The sequence below is a fragment of the Eublepharis macularius genome, chromosome 2 (genome assembly GCF_028583425.1).
Source record: "Eublepharis macularius isolate TG4126 chromosome 2, MPM_Emac_v1.0, whole genome shotgun sequence".
Classification (NCBI taxonomy): domain Eukaryota; kingdom Metazoa; phylum Chordata; class Lepidosauria; order Squamata; family Eublepharidae; genus Eublepharis; species Eublepharis macularius.
The window spans coordinates 149,715,165-149,731,793 of NC_072791.1; the positions used below are offsets into that span (position 1 = coordinate 149,715,165).

General features: G+C 46.6%; 1 protein-coding gene across 1 annotated transcript; it reads right to left on the reverse strand.

Moving 5' to 3' along the window:
• Positions 1 to 6,226: 6,226 nt before the first annotated feature.
• On the reverse strand, positions 6,227 to 7,171 carry LOC129324093 (olfactory receptor 5AR1-like). Its single transcript, XM_054971091.1, has one exon. It carries the CDS (start codon positions 7,169 to 7,171, stop codon positions 6,227 to 6,229), a length of 945 nt encoding a protein of 314 aa, XP_054827066.1.
• Between the last annotated feature and the right edge of the window lie 9,458 nt (positions 7,172 to 16,629).

Below are 16,629 nucleotides of genomic sequence, written 5' to 3' on the forward strand. Positions count from 1 at the left end.
AGATCCGAGGCCAACGCCTGGAAGGCTTCCAACCGGGCGGCACAGCACAAGCCGTCGGGCGGGGTTGTTATTAAAAAATCATCTAAATAATGCGTGATAAGGGGAGTCCCGAGCTGGTCCTTGGCCGCCCATTCCAGAAACGTGCTAAAGATCTCAAAGGCTGCACACGCGATCGCACAGCCCATAGGCATGGCCTTATCCACATACCACTGCTCACGAAACTTAAAACCCAATAGGCAATGGTCCTCAGGGTGAACGGGCAGCAACTGGAAAGCCGACTGCACATCACACTTGGCCATAAGGGCCCCCTGCCCGCAGGACCTGACCAGGCGCATGGCGTGATCAAATGAAGCGTATCTGACCGAACACAGGTCGGGTGGGATGGACTCGTTGACTGAAGAGCCCTTTGGGTATGACAGGTGGTGTATCAGCCGATACTCCCCTGGGGACTTCTTTGGGACAACCCCCAGAGGGGACACCCTCAGATTGGGAAGGGGCGGGCTGGAAAAGGGGCCCGCGACCCGCCCGGCAGCCACCTCCTTTGCAATTTTGGCCTCGACCACCCCAGGCAGATCCCTGACAGATTTGAGGTTCCCCGAGTTCGTGGCCACCCGTGGACCCTCGTAGGGGATACGGAACCCTGAAGCAAAACCCTCACGAAGGTACTTGGCTGCCTCCCTGTTTGGATAGCGCGACAGGAGCGGTAGGAGGGCCCGCAGCCTAACCGGGGAGTGCGCGAGACCCAGGGCCCCGTGAGCCGAACTAATTGCCAGTGTTGCCTGGCTGAGCAGTGGAGAGGGCCGGTCCTCCCTCCTTCCGGGCCGCATTACTGGAGGACCGGCCACCTCGAAAGGGGTGTGGCGTCCCCGCGCCGCGAGGACAGGCGGAGCGGGAGTGGGCCCCCCCGTAGGCGTCGCAGTTATGTTCAAAGCGGCACTTCGACCGCTGGCACCTGCCCTGATTGTACTCCCAGCACACGCCCCGAGAGCGATCCCGCCGAAACTGCCAGCGACCCCCCCCGCAAGGTGTCCCCCTTTCCCTTCATGTGTGGCCCCACCAGCCAAAGCCAGAGCTGACTAATGAGGTCCCACTGCGCCCTGGAGTTATGGGATGCCCTCTTGCGGAACGCCTCTTCATAGTCCAAAGCTGCCCCATCGCCTGCCAGCGCGCGAGCCCTGAGCACATTCCCCAAGTGATTGGTGAGGTGCCACCCCCGCTCAGGATAAGCAGCCTGGATGACCCCCATATATACTGTGAACCCCTCCAGCCAATTGGAGAAAGTCCGCTCCGCGACCTCCTTCTTGCCCCTGCTCCTGTCCCTCCTGGCGGGGGGGGGGCAGACCTCCCATCCTCTGACTCGGGTTTTATAAGTGATAGAACATCCACATAATATCCATCTAAGATACGCTCCCGGAATTTGCGAGCCAAGTGCATCCCAGGGGGATCCTCATTGTCCCCGAAGGAGGCAGTCACGGGGGGGCTCATCCGCACCCCAAACCTCTCTGGGGTCTCCCTCCCCCCCGAGGGCCCTGGCCCTCCTGCGCTGTGCCCACTTGGGAAGCCCCGGAGTCTTAGCAGCCACCTCCCAATAATCTTCCCCTGAGGACCCCTCGTCCGACAAAGTGGACTCACCTGACGTCCAGTCACTGTCTGTGTCCTCAGGGTGGTGACGTCGACTGCCTCTTTTATGTGCCACCCTTCTCCTCTTGCTCCCCCTCCGGCGCTCCCGGCTGTTCGACTCGTCTGAGCTGGACAGGGAATGAGTCCTCCTTCTGCGCTTGGCTGCTGCCTGGCTTTCTTCCCCTTCACCCCAGGCCTCCGCCCAGGGACCTCAACAGGATCAGGGGCAGTGCGAGCCACCCCTGCCCCGGAGTTCCCCAGGTGCTCCACCCGTGCCGTCAGGAGCTCGAGGGCCCTTGAGATATCCTGCAGGGAGCTAGGGTTAGCATTGGCGGTAGCGTGCCCCATGTCACGATCGGAAGACCCAGGGGCCTCACAACCTTTAGCCCTGCTCTGCCTGAGACCCCCTGAACGCCCTGCCCTGGTTTTCCCTGAGCCCTGAGCTCCACCCTTCCTGTTAACATCCCTGTCTACAGTTGCTGGTGCAGGACTTGCCCTTGCCCTGCCTTTTTGTTGGGCAGCCACACTACAGCCCTTGCCCCTGCCCTCAGGTCAGGCTCGATAGGTGCTGCCGCTTGCTCCCTGCATCCCGGCATGCCCCCCCTGCAACCCTACTGCTCCCCGCCCCAGAGGAGGGCCCCCTTTTCCTGCCCCCCGAAGCTCCCCCGACCCTCTCCGCCAAGGGGTCGGCCACTCGCTGGCCCATCTTGGCTGGGGTCTTGGCTGGGGCCTTCTTCTTTGCAGGAGCCATGCCACGTGGTTGGCCTGGCCCATCTTCCACCGCCGCGCCGCAAGTCTCCTCCGTGGCTCCGCTCTCCGCTGCCTCTCTGCCTCCTCCTCCTTCGGCACCGCTTGTACCTGAGGCACGAGGCTCAGCTAACCCACGTGCCCGCAGGGTCTTCAAGTGCCCGGTTCTTCCACCGGGCTGGCTGGCTGTGCTGCCCGAGTGCCCTCGCTAACCCGAGGGGCTCAGCTCCGACCCCTCCCGGCACTCGCGAAGCATCGCCGCAGCCCGGTCTTCCTCCACTCCGTTGGCGTTCTTCTTCGCATCCTGCTCCGTCAGCTCCTTGGAGCAAAGTGAGGGGGGGCGGGTCTGGCAGCGAGCTAAATACTCGACTGCCGGACCTTGGAGGAGACCGCGGCCCTGGGCCCCGCCCCCTCACTGCTCCGACCCCGAGCAGCCGCGATTGACTGCCCGGGGTTTGAACTGATTGGCCGCGGGCCCGCCTGGGGCATGCCGGGCGATCCCGCGGCCATGGCTGCTGCGTCCTCCCTGCCGTTCTCCCCCCCGGCGGCAACCACGACCCCGGGTAAGTCCGGAGTCACCGTTTACCATGGCAAAGGGTGTTTTGATTCTGGAAAGCTTGTAGCTTGGAGATCTTGTTGGTCTTTAAGGTGCCAATGGACTAAAATTTTGCTCTTCTACAGCAAACTAACATGGCTTCCCACCTGAAACTATCTTACTGTGAAGTTTCAGTGATGGAGGAGTAATTCTGGGATAGGACTGAATCTAAAGTGCTAGCTTAAAGGTGCTCCTTTTATACCCTTTTAACCTGGGCAATTGCTGGTGAGAATTGTCCAGGCCCTTGTGGGATTCTTGAAAACCTAATGTCATTGGCTGCAAGTTATTGTACATGTTTGTTGTTGAGGAATTTGAAATTTTCAGGGTGGTTTCAGTGAGGTGTTACAAGATGGGAGAATGGCAGTACTGAGTTACCAATACTGGTGGCCTGACTGCTACCTGGATTCAATGGGTCAGAGGATGAAATTATCCTGGCTATATATTTGTATGTATCACCCAGAAGTGACATTATTGTGCTCTAACATTCTAGAGTGTCATCTGGTGTGAAGCAACATCAGCACACACCCCATTTCACTCAGGCATTTCCTCCTGCTGCCCAGCTGAACAGCTGCAGTCAATGGAAGTTGGGGGCGGGAGATTCCCTGCCATGGTGGAAAACTGGCAACCCAGAATATCACCCAAGCATTCAACTATAGAACTTTTGCCAGGTATCAAACTGATATGACACCCAGAGCACCTTGGGCTAGAAGTAGGATCACAGACTTGGCAAGTCATCAGCTGTCTTAGAAGTGGGCAAAAAGGCCCTGGATCATCACAATTCTCATTGAACAGGAAGGCACTAAAGGGCTGTTAGGAGCTCTGGCCCTTGGCAATGCTTCTCATTCTATTCTGGGATGCCCCTGGCTCTGAGTCTGCATGACTAAGAGCTGACAGGGCTGGGGGAAGTGATGCTTACCTTTCTGTCTTACCTTTCAAGATGCTTACCTTTCCAGATGGTTCAACCAGGCGTGTCTCCCTGAGCTGCCTCACTGGGATCCATTCCTGCAAGGCAATTTCCACTCTCATTATTCTTGGTCCAGTGGGCCTGTCTCGAGTGAGATGGGGGATAGGGCCTGTGCAACTGATTCTGCTGTCTGCTCTCTCTCCATAGTGGTTTCAGGATTCAGAGCTATGGGAGCACTGGCATAGCCAGGGAGACTTGTCTGTTCTGTGCTTACTGGAGGCTGATAACTGCCCTCCTGCAGGGACTGGGTGTGGGGAGCCTATGCAGGACTGTAACAGAGCCCTTTGTTTGCCTTTGTGATTTCTCTCCCTTTCCTTCATGATCTGTAGTCTTATCTTTTTGGTGCACAGCTGCCTTTCTCCCTTTGGAATCTGGGCTGCTGTGCCTGTCAGTGGTATGAACAAAGGGTGTTTTCTTAGTTCTGGGATACAGCATTGGGCGTGCTCTTTTCCTTGGGTGTTTGTGCTAAGTGCCCTTCTGTAATGCGAAGTGCCCTGTAAGTACAGTTCCTGCCACCAAAGTGCAAAACTGTGTGCTCTCTGAGTGCACCCTATTCCATGCACCCTATTTTCTGGTATATTAATGTCCTGTTGGGGCTTTATGTAGGGGTTGTTTTGGTGGGGGGAGAGCTGTGATTGGCTGTTATGCAGGGATGTAAATGGATGATCACATAACATTTTAAATGTGCTTGGGGACAGGGTGGAGGGGCACTTGGCTTTTTCACTTGTATGGTCCTCTATAGGATTGTTTGGGGAACAGCAGGGTTTGGGGTGTGTCTCATCATGCCAGCCTCAGGAGCATGCTCAGGGTTGGGGCAAGCTTAGGATGATAAATACAATCAGCTGAATTCACACCATGTCCCAGGCACCATCTAGTTCTATGCTAACCTGGCAATGATGCTGTTGTGTGTCTTCAGGTGTGGTAGCATCTCTCTGAGATAACCCGATTCTGGACTTGGTCAGTATCTTATGTCATTTCAGGCTGGGGCTTCACTAGGGGCTCTTAGGGCCAAACTAGATGATACTTTCTCCACTTGTAGTCATACGTGCTGTCTGTCAGGGAACTAACATTCCCAAGTGCTCCGGGGCCTGATTTGACTTTGGCGCATGGTGAGGAGAGGAGGGGAATCAGTCTTCCCTCGTGTGTTATTTCCTGAGCCAAAATGGCTGTGGAGGGACTGTTTGCCCTGCTGTGGGCTTGCACTTGTATTGACTGCAGCATGTGCAGCCCCACAGTGGGATAAACAGGCCCCCCCTGCAGCTGTTTCTGCTCAGGAAAAGTGTATGGGAGAGACCCAACTTGTATAAAATGTGTTGTCTAGTTTGTTCTTTATATTTAGGACTCAGTGTTTTATGCCCTACCTTATATGATAATGCACAACTCAAATGCAAATTAAGAACCTTGCATTTGAGGATCCTCTGCTCAGTGCATTACTCAGGGCCCTGGTCTTCAATCTTTAAGTTCACAGCCATGACAGCCTCACTAGTGAGAAATGTTGTGCATGCAGAACAAGTGATCAAAATGTGAAATACCCCTTCCCCCTTTCTTTTAAAATTCAAATGACACATTGAATTGCAGAAATAAAGCACCACAGTGTCACAAATAAGCTCATTAATGCTTCTAATAATGATTGTTTGCTTACATTTATAGCCCACTCTCCCTGCAAGCAGGCTTAGGGTGGGTTACAGCAAATAGGTAAATTACAACAGCTAAAACAATAAAATCACATCTCAACATAGTATAAATTTCAGTATCCCAGATGGGGCGCCTTTCCCCTTTCCCTGCACACCATACACAAAAGGAAGAGATGGGTAGGGTATGAGTTCATGAGTTCATAAACTCTAACTCCCCAAGCAAGGGGGGCCAGGTCGTAGGAGACTGACAGGGAGGCTACTTAGATGGATCCAGCACTATAATCAAAATTATAACACTACAAAGAAGTTATAAAGCTGTGTATTATCTTGGTGTTAACTATTCCAAAACATAATAAACAGTGCCTGTGTTTCAATTATCTTTCCAGTAGTTCCCTATCGATAACAAATAGAATGTTTCTTCCTTTCTATTACATTTTTAGCCCACCTCTCCTCTGAGGAGCTCAGGGTGGTGGCAGACATGGTCCTCCATTTTATCCTCAGAACAGGTTAGGCTGAAAGAATGCTTTGGTCTACTGATCCTCTAGCAAATGAACAATTTAAAGTCAGTTATAAGTTGAAAATAAATAGTTCAGAAAACTAAACTGGTGATTCCATTTAAAATATTATTAGGCTCATATAACCACTGCTCAGCATTACTGTTACATCTCAGGTGAAGACAGAATTCAGCTTCTTATTGATGAGTTTTTTGAAAGCTTCTTTGACATCTTTGTTCCTGAGGCTATAGATCAGAGGGTTGAGCATGGGAATCACCACAGTGTAGAACAAAGATGCCCATTTGTCTTGGTCTAGGGCATATTCAGAAGCAGGCCGTAGATACATGAACATCTCAGTTCCGTAAAACAAAGTGACTCCAGTGATGTGAGACCCGCAGGTGGAGAAGGCTTTGAACCGCCCTGCAGCAGAATTCATTCTCAGAATGGCAGCTAAGATGAAGATGTAAGAGACAAAGATGACAGAGAGGGAGCTCAATTCTACAAAGCCAGCAAAAGCAAAGAGCAGAATCTCATTGATGTGGGTGTCAGAGCAGGAGATTTCCAGAAGCGGGGGAACATCACAGAAGAAATGGTTAACAAGGTTGTTGCTGCAGAAGCTAAGACGGAAAGTGGCTGTTGTGTGTATTATGGCACTGGTTGTTCCAGCAATGTATGATCCAATTAAGAGCCGGATGCAGAGAGCTTTGGACATGGCAGTGGAATAGAGCAGTGGATTACAGATAGCCACATAACGGTCATAGGCCATCACTGCCAGAATGTAACACTCAGCATCTGCAAAGGCTGCAAAGAAATAGAATTGGGCAGCACAGCCAGGGAATGAGATGATTCTGTTTTCAGATAATAAGTCAGACAGCATTCTGGGGGCAATAGCAGTTGAGTAGCAGATGTCACAGAAGGACAGGTGCCACAAGAAGAAGTACATAGGGTTGTGAAGTTGGGAATCAAATGAGATCAGGAGGATCATGCCTAAGTTACCCACAACAGTGATCAGATAGATGATCAGGAATATTATGAAGTATATGGGTTGCATTTGTGGATCATCGGAGATGCCCCGGAGGATGAACTCCGTGACAACTGTGCTATTTCCTGCAGTCATGTTTCATGAAATGATGAGATGCTTTAGAAAGATGTAGAATTTTAGGCCTGGGCAATTCCCTTGAGTTTTGATGGCAGGGTCTTCTCAGCAAAAGAGCATTTGCAGCACTGTTCTTGTCTTGTGGCTAATCATTTCCAAATGTCTGTTTAGGAAAGCAGACAAAAATAGGGAGAGGAGGAAGAAGAGAGAAATCAAATGGTAAGACAGAGATACATCTACATAAAGTCCTTATTGGCCTGAAATCTTGAAAAAAAAATGAAATTAAGTTAATTTAATTTCATGACAAAGCTGCTTAGGAATTTACTGCCCTATTGCATAAAAAGTTTATGAGAGTTTTTGAAAATTTCACAGCTGTAGGAAAAAGGGGAAAAAAAGAATACTGTAACTTTCTGAGCTGAACACTGACATTTTGTTTTAAAATCTCCAAGTGTCAGAACTGGTCAGTTCAACCAATATTTCTTTAAGATGAAGGGAAATCTCAGATGCAGACAATTTGTTTCACATCATATATATGTTACAGTTATCACTTCTAGCTGTATTACTTTCTGGTGCTTTTAACGTACTTTCCCGCCTAATAAAGGTATTCTTTGGTGTTTTCTTCAGAACAATGAGAAATAAAGACATTTTCTGCTACATAGCTGTGTTACTAGTTGAAGCTGCTTCCGAAAATCCCAAGGGCAATTATGCAGTGGCTCAAACAACGGAAGTTTTCAAAATGTCACTGGTTTTTACCAGGGCTAAAGGTCAAACTAAATAGTATACTTTTTAAAGAGTCAGGTCTGGGTTTTCCAAACCCAACCCTATTCCCCCTCTTTTCAGCCACAACTTTAAAACAAAATAGTGCAGGGTTGGGAAGGCAGGAACTCCCCCCCCCCCCGCCGCATCTCAGTTCCTAGCAAACATTTTTAAAGAGATATTCCATGCAGCTGATGTGTGGTTGCCGGGAGACTGAGTCCAAGTTTGCTGTACCTGTCTGTTTAAAAAATGTAACATCCAGCATGGCACTGAGAGTCCATAGTTAAGCAAATAGAAAGACCAGTGGTGTTAAAGGAGTGAAGATGCACCAAAAAAAGAATAAAAGAGATCTGCACTAGCTATGAAGTGGCTCTCTATAAAATATGGGAAAGAATGTTTGCCTGAAGGCAGTGGAACTCTTATTGTATACACCAGCTGTAAATTTCCCCCTATCCCCCCTATCCCAGAAGGAAACTACACAAGACATCTGGGTGCGTGTCAGGTCCTGCAAGATTCCCTGGGTAGCATAGTCTTACAAAGAACAGCTGCTCGATTCAGTTTTGTACCAGGGAGAAGAGTGGTCTCTCTCTCTCTTGCAAAAAGCCACCTGGATTTCTTGACTTCTGTTTTGTCACCCCCCCCCCCCAAGCTCCTGGAGGAAAACCTAAGCCGAGGCTTTTTGCAAGAGAGAGAGAGCGAAAAAGAGAATCCCTCCCATCATGCTTCTCCCAATGGAGAATTGCATTGAGCGGCTGTTATTTGTAGAACTACACTACCCAGGGAACCTTGCCGGACCCAGCATGTGAAGAACACATTTCTGATGCCTCGTGTAGTTTGGCTCCCTGAAACTACAAAATTGATTAGACATTCCCCAAAGAAGATCATTCTTGATTACACATATTACAATCTACATGGAGAAATGCCATTAAGTTAAGTATTTAATGGGACATCTAATGGAGACTTTTCTTGAACCAGGACTTTTAACTCATAAGGCCAGGTTGCTTTGCTGTGGACACAATGGCATACAAGCTCTGTCCTTCCTGTATCTTCCTGTTCATGCTTCCTAGCTCATTGCTGAATGGCTAATTGGTTTTTTCTTTTACTTCCTATAAGCCCCTCGACTACTTTGACTATCATCAGCACAACAATCCCTTGTATGTTTTTCTTCTTTCCCCCTTCTTGCTGGAGTGTTATCTGCTGCCGGAAAGCTTAGCTTAGTTTTCAAAAAATTCTCAGATGGGGCAAACCCATGTTCTACTTTGGAAGCTGTATTCCTATGGTTTCACCCTCGTAATGGTTCTGCGTGTACCACTCACTCTGACTACATTAGTACTAAAGCTGCTTTGGTTTTAGTCATCAGGGTAGGGTTATGGCTGAGCAGTAGAGTATATTCTTAGTGTGCAGAAGGGTGCAGGTTTAATTTCTAGTTTGTCCAGTTAAAAGGATCAGGTAGTATGTGATGTGAAAGACTCTAACTCCTTGGAGAGCTGTTACCAATCATAGTAGACAATACTGACCTTGATGGATTAATAGTCTGACTCCATATAAGACAACCTCCATGTGTTCTTGTGAGATCACTATTCTGCCTGGACATATTTTTCCAGAGACTTGATTCTACCTACAGAAATCACCTGCCCAAATTTATCTGCATTGTCTCTGCTTTTTTATTTGTTTGTGTAGGTCATCAATACAACTGCCAGAGTCATCTTGAAGGACACAAATGCCGTTCTCCCTAAGCCCAGATGCAGGTGAGCTGATCGCAGTGATAAAGGAAAGAGATTGCTTTACTATTTCCCATGCATCAACTGAGCTATGTTCAGGTGACCTTAAGCCACTTAGAGCTTGCAATCGAAGGAAAAATAAATATGTCAGTGTCAGAAAGTAGGAACAACAATTGCTAACATGGAGAGGTACTGGCTTGGTATTTAGAGGCCCACAAAGAATTGTAGTAGGGGCTTTGGGGCAAGGAAAACCTTGAAATTCCTCCATTTTCCCTTTCAGACTTTCAAACCACAATAAAAGGCTTCAGCAGACTAACCATCTCCCCTTTTCCCTTTAATTGACACTCATTAATGCTTGATTTTCTGTCTCTTCTGGAGGATATTGAGGCTCAAAATAGATGTGACTGAATCCCCGAGTCTGCCATGGGGACTCATTGCCATATCGACCCCCCCAGTGCTGTTGCTCCAAGATGGCGGCAACTTCCTGTGGTGGACTCAGGGATCCCGTGATGTCTAGTTTGAGCCTGGGTTGTTATGAGGCCAGGTTTTAAAAAAAAAATTGGCTAATTTGCAAATCATTTTTTCTGCATACTTGGGAAATCCTCCATAGACATTTATCTGGCAAAATAGGCCCCATAGGTACTTCCTTCTACCATGAGGAATGCAACGTTTTCTCACCTGGCCCAGATCCCAACCTGAGCTATTAGACTTTAATAAGGATTTCACCTTTTATTCCCTCAGCACAAGTAGGAATCTGTTTCACTCTCATAAACAGATTAAGATTTACTGATATGCTTGCCTAGTTATCTTTACTTAGACTCTCTACTTTTTTACCGTTTAAAAATCTCAGTAATTAAAATTAATACAGATCCAGGCAGTCATTCCTTACCTTGGTAAACATGGGCCAAGTAAGGCTTTTATGTGGTACAGACAGACCACCATAATGCCAATTAGATTTAAAAAAATAACTTTACTTGTACATGCAATCATTCATTTATTTAAAAAATAAAAAGCATATGGTTGAGCAAAGACCATCTGACAACTAATGAAAGAAGGGAAAATAAAATGAGCAATAAATGTATCATCTCTCTTTAGGCTGAAACTTATTTCCTACTGTGGTAAATTTAGAGGTAAGTAGAATAATCTTCAAATTATGTTAATAGACACAGATTGCAGATTGAACATTTACCTTGCACAGTTTTAAAAGATGCCAGGAGGTGAATAGTCATTACATGACCACACCTAATTTGTTTGTGGATGGATCGATGCAAAGAGACAGCCTGTTTAATATTATTTAGTGCCCATCAATATGGTGTGTGCTCTGCACCTTCCAGGAGTCCTTCCTTTATGCAGTGTTGGCACAGCGGCCAACTAGTTACCATCTAGAAATAGCTGAGTAACAGAAGGAAGTACTGTATTTTGAAAAATTATTAGGGAAAGCAAAGCACTTTGTTCCTCCTCACCATCTAACTTTGGGTTATTCTGGCCTAAGGAGGTCCAGCAGCCCCCTCCCAACCCCTATTACGCCAGACAGAAAAAAGAATTGGGTATCTGAATGTGAAGTTAGGCAAATGGTTTTAAGGAAGAGGTGTTTAGCTAGGCACTGTAGTACATCTCACTGAATCCTAGCTGAGGTGACCAGCTGCAAAAGATGGCAGAGTTCTTATACCATCAATAGGTCTGAAGGCTGAGTGATTGTTGCCAGTACAGCTTTCCCCTTCCTCCATTGCAAGCACACCTGCCAATTATTCTGTCTTTTTCATATATATTAATGGTACAGAAGAAGCGCTGTCTTCCTTTCCAACTTGTCACTCTTGTGTCAGGGCTTGCCGCCGCTGCCGCTGGGCGTGGCATTGGGCGGTCTGCTCCTGACATCATAGGGGGGCCAGGGATGCTGCAGGACCCTGCTCTGTGAAAGGAGGGGCAGTATACCTCACCCAGACTCCCTCTCAGTCCACTCGCTGGCCTGCTCAACCTGGCCTGCTTGCCCCCTGTGTCCTCCTTCATCCCCTCCTTCCAGAACTCTCCTCCAAACCTCCACTCTTGCATTGCACCGCTCTTACTCCACATCATCACTCCTCACTCACACCCACCACCACAGGGCTCTTCCCAGCCAGCTTTTATAGGGCTTCCTTCTACTGCCCCACCCCTCTTCCAGCCTGGTCTTGGGCTGCACCAAGCAGTTGCAGCTGGGGTAGCTGATCTGGCCCCACTGACCAGCACCAGCTGTGCCTTGTTCCCTGGCTGCCCAGCCTCCCTGCCTTGGCTGATTGCTGAAGGCCTGTCCAGCTGCAGTCCCCTGGCTAGCAGCCCGGCCTCCCTGGCTGAGCTGATGGCTGAAGGTGGGTCCAGCTGTGGCTCCTTGGCTGATTGCCCAGGGCTTCCTGCAGAGTGCCTCCAATAGCCCCACCTGGAGTGGCTTGGCTTTTGGCAACTCCTGGGCCAGGCTACTATTTTCTAGCTGGGGCGTGGCTTTGGGCTGTTGGGGCTGCTGCTGCTTCTCCTCCTTAGGTAAGGTCTTTGGGTGGGTGACTGCTGGGCCCCCAATCCCTCTGCCTTTGCCCCCTTCTGCCTTGCTTAGTCCCCTTTCCTTCCCCAGGGGAGTGGGACTCGCTGGTTTCTCTCTGTCTCCCCCTGACTCCTGAGGCCCTGGGCCTTTGCCTCTTGCCCCTGGCGCCGGCAGATTCTGGCTCCATTTGCCCGTGGGAGGGGATGACCTGCTGCCCCCAGGCTGCCCCCTCTGCTTGCCAGTCAGACCGGTTGACCTACTGTCTGCTGGCTGACCGGTTGACCTGCTGGCTGCTGGCTGCCCCCTCTGTTTGCCCGTCAGCCCGGTTGACCTGCTGTTCCCTCTTGTCAAGTCTGGGGGCTGGGGCTCAGACCCCGGACACTCTTGCTAGTCTGAATGAATGAAGGCAGTAATAGCATCACATACAGGAACTAGGACTAAGCGCAGACTAGAGCCTTCCTTGTTACAGTAAAAGACTTTCCCATCTCTAGGCCTGTTCTGGGATATCTCTCAGTTCATCTGCAAGTATAGCCTCCAGTTGAAATGTGATCCAATTCAGTGTTTCCCAATCCTTGCACAAGCAAAATCAAGGCATTTCCAAATTATAAAAATAACTGTCAAAAGACCTATTTACCTCCATGCAACAATAAGCTTTAGCTGTGCATTTCTATACATTAAGATCCACTAAAGGTTCAGGACATTTTTCTCTAGGCCTGTTGACAACAATGGCATATTATTAACTTGTCTTTGTATTTAGATAAGCATGGACTAAGTTGGGCTTTTATGTGGGTACAAGACAGGCCATGAGAACACCATTTTCATGAAACAAAGTATTTCACTGTACTTGCATATAAAGCCATTGATTACAAAAAGTAAAAAGCATGTTGGTGAGCAAAGATTGTCTAACAGCTAATGAGCAAACAAAAAATTATATGAGCAATAAATGTATCCCTCTTTCTTTGGTCAACACTTAGTCCCTATGATGATAGATTAACAGGTAAGAACCATCATCTTAAAGGTACTTGAGCATTCACAGATTGCAAGTTCAATATTTACCCTGCAGTTATCATGTTTTACAGATACCTGAGGATGAAAGGTGATTTCATTCAAATCCCTACATTATTTATGACCTTGTGGAGCTGCTTTCAATACCCATATAGGGGAAGCCAGTATTGCACATACTGAGAGCAGTGTGTGCAATACATATATCCAGGAGGGAGACTTCTGGAGTCCTTCCTTAGTGCAATGTTGTTTCAGTGGGAAGCAACTAACTAGACCATATCTAGAAATTTGTGAATAGCAGGAGGGAGATATATCTGGAAGACTTGGGGAGGGAGTTTACTCCTTTTCACCATCTAACTTTGAGCCTCAAGGAACCTATTCCTGGCTATGAAGCTCCTGCTACCCTGAACAACTACCCCCTTCCAATCCCTATTATGCAAGAAAGGCAAAAATAATTTGATATATGAATTGATTTTTTAAAAATTTATTTATTGTACAAAATTTATACACGGCCTTTCTGCCCTCATAAGGGCTACCAAGGTGGCTAACAAAGTAAAAAAAAAATACATAAAATCTCATCTTAAAATCCATTAAAACCAACAAAGGCAAGCACCGAGTCATTACTGACCCATGGGGGGATGTCACATCACAACATTTTCTTGGCAGGCTTTTTGTTATGGGGTGGTTTGCCATTGCCTTCCGCAGTCATCTACACTTTACTCCCAGGAAACGGGGTAAACCAACAAAACATAACAATTAAAACCAGAGCTAAAATATATAACAAACGTTAAAAAACAATTAAAACATTGAGCAGGAAAGTGGGAATTGGTTTTAAGGAAATGGTATTTAGCATGTTTGAACAGACACTGTAGTTCATCTCATGGAATCCTGGTTGGGATTGGGATGACCAGGTGCAAAAGAGTGCAGGGTCGTTGTACTATCAATAGTTCTGAACTCTAAGTGATTTTAGCCTGGTACACTTTTCTCCCTCCTGCAAGGCAAGCACACATGCCAATTATTCTATCGTCTTCATTCATATTAAAGGAACAGGAGCTGTTTTCTATCTGATCTACCAATACTGAGTGGTGTTAGTCTGAAAGAGTAAAGGTAGCAACTTTATCAGTATCACAGCAGCACTATGAATGAACACTAAGACTCAATGCAAATTCGAGCCTTCCCTGTTGCAGTAAAAGACTTCTCTATCTCTAGGCATATTTAACTCTGTAGGTCTAGCATATCACTCATTTCCCTTAGAATTGTATCCTTATCTGCAACTCTGGATTTCCTTCCCATGTGGTCCAACTCAGTATTTTATGAGCCTTGCAGAACCAGAATCAAGGCATTTCCAAATTGTAAAAATAAATGTCTGGAGAACTGTATCTAACACAATATGATTATGTTGCTTATCATAATTAGCCATTTTAATAGCATAAAACCTACACAATTACTTATACTGCAATGGCAATAGTACATATTGGCAAGTAACTAAATAGGTAGGTCACTAAGTACATTGGGAATGCTTGTGGCTGAGTGGTAGAGCATTTGCTTTGCATGCAAATGATCCCAGGTTCAGTCCCCTAGATCTCCAGTAAAAAAAAAAACACACACACAAATTTCAGGTGATATGAAAGACACCAGCTTCAGATCCTGGGTTACATTAGACAATACTGACCTTGATAGAAAAATAATCTGATTAAGTAAAAGTCAGCTTTGTTTAATACGGGCTGATTATCACTACAGAATTGTGCATTTATATAATGTTCTATGAAAAGATACTGAAATAAGTCAAGAGTTCCCTTTTTCTGCAATTATTTTGAAGGCTGGTGATATGATACATCTTACCTATGTTCCTAATGGAGATTTTTAAGAAGATTCAGAATTGCTGAGTGCCTTTTCTTTTTCTCTCCTCCTTGCACCCCAAAATGTGACAAATAAGTATTGTGCTGTTACTTATTCCAAAGAACCCCAGAGTCTCTCTAACTGTCCAGATATTATGTATTGTGCACCCGATTCCCTATGTCAGAAAAGTGATGCAATGATTGCTGAGTTGGGGATGCAAAGATTGGAAGTGTGATTCTCAAAAGATTTGTGATCTCCAAGTCCCTTACCAGGGGACTCATATACCTGCATACAGTGTTTTCAATTGTATGTTTATTCTATCAATTTGCTCTTCAGTTCTCTGTAAGCAATAAAGTAACTTTTATTGAATAATTTTAATCTAAGATTCTAGGATCACAAAAATGGAAGAACAAATGGTCTCAAGAGGGAAGAGATGTGCTAAAAACGTGAATAATGCTAAACATGCATATGGATATACTTGCACTCTTGGGAAATAAATAGTTGTATTTTTGATAGATGAATTTTAGCTAAGGTTCTAGGTTCACAAAAATGGGGGAACAGAGGGCGTGGCGTCGCAGCGGAGAGGAATGGACGCATGTTGAGAACGCTCCAACCCTCCCGATCCCAAAGCCTCACCAAAAAAACACTACGAGGGGAAATAAATCAAAAAATAATGCTTACAAACTCCATCAAGAAAAAGAAAAACAACTTGAAATCGGTGAAAAACCTACAAACTTTTTTCGCGGCTTCAGGAGAGCCGACGGGGAAGGAACGCAGCAGCACGGAGAAAAATAAAATGGCGGAACTCGTCGCAAATGAAGGCGCGGCGGAGGTAGGCCAACCAGAAAACTATTTGGATCCCCAACTAATACAATTAAAACAAGACATTATAGAGCAAATGACTAAACTAATAAGCCCAATTACAACACAACTCGCAGACATAAAACGCGATTTACAATCGGTTAGCCAAAAGGCCGAAAAAGCTATGGAAGTGAGTGTGAAGTCACAACAGGACATTAACGACATGCAAAAAACAATCATAGAACAACAAGACAGACTAATGAAACTCGAATTAAATGCCAGACAAAATCAGATTAAAATAAGGGGGATAGATGAACTACTCACGTACAATACAGATCTCACAAGCTTCATCGCTAACTGGCTAGCCAAGCAATTAAAGCTGGAAGAAGGAGTCTATCCCTACATCACAAAAACTTATCGAGTGGGACCTTATTACCAAAACAAAAATAAAGATCGCCCGAGAGATATAATTGTCGAGATACCAGATCAAAGGATAAGAAAGAAGATAATGGAAGAAGCCAGGGCAAGAGGATCGTTCAAATGTGAAGGCAAACTGATATATATTTTCACTGATCTTCCAAAGGAAGTGCTAGCCAAAAGAAGAGAACTTAAACCAATTTCAGAGACTCTGCAAAGAGCGAATAGAAGATCTAAATGGCTGGATCAATGCAAGCTAATGGTCTATCATCAAGGCAAAAAATATATAGCAACGGACGTCGACACGGGACTAGAACTTTTGAACGCAGTCGGGCTTGAAACACCAATGGAGACGAACAAGCAAAACCAAAAAAGAAAATCTTCTGATCTACTATCCCCACAGAAAGGGAGCAAGATCCCCATCAGAGACACTT

What these genes read in the sequence shown, in the direction of transcription:
- LOC129324093 (XM_054971091.1), bottom strand. Translation starts at nt 7,171, where the DNA reads ATGACTGCAGGAAATAGCACAGTTGTCACGGAGTTCATCCTCCGGGGC.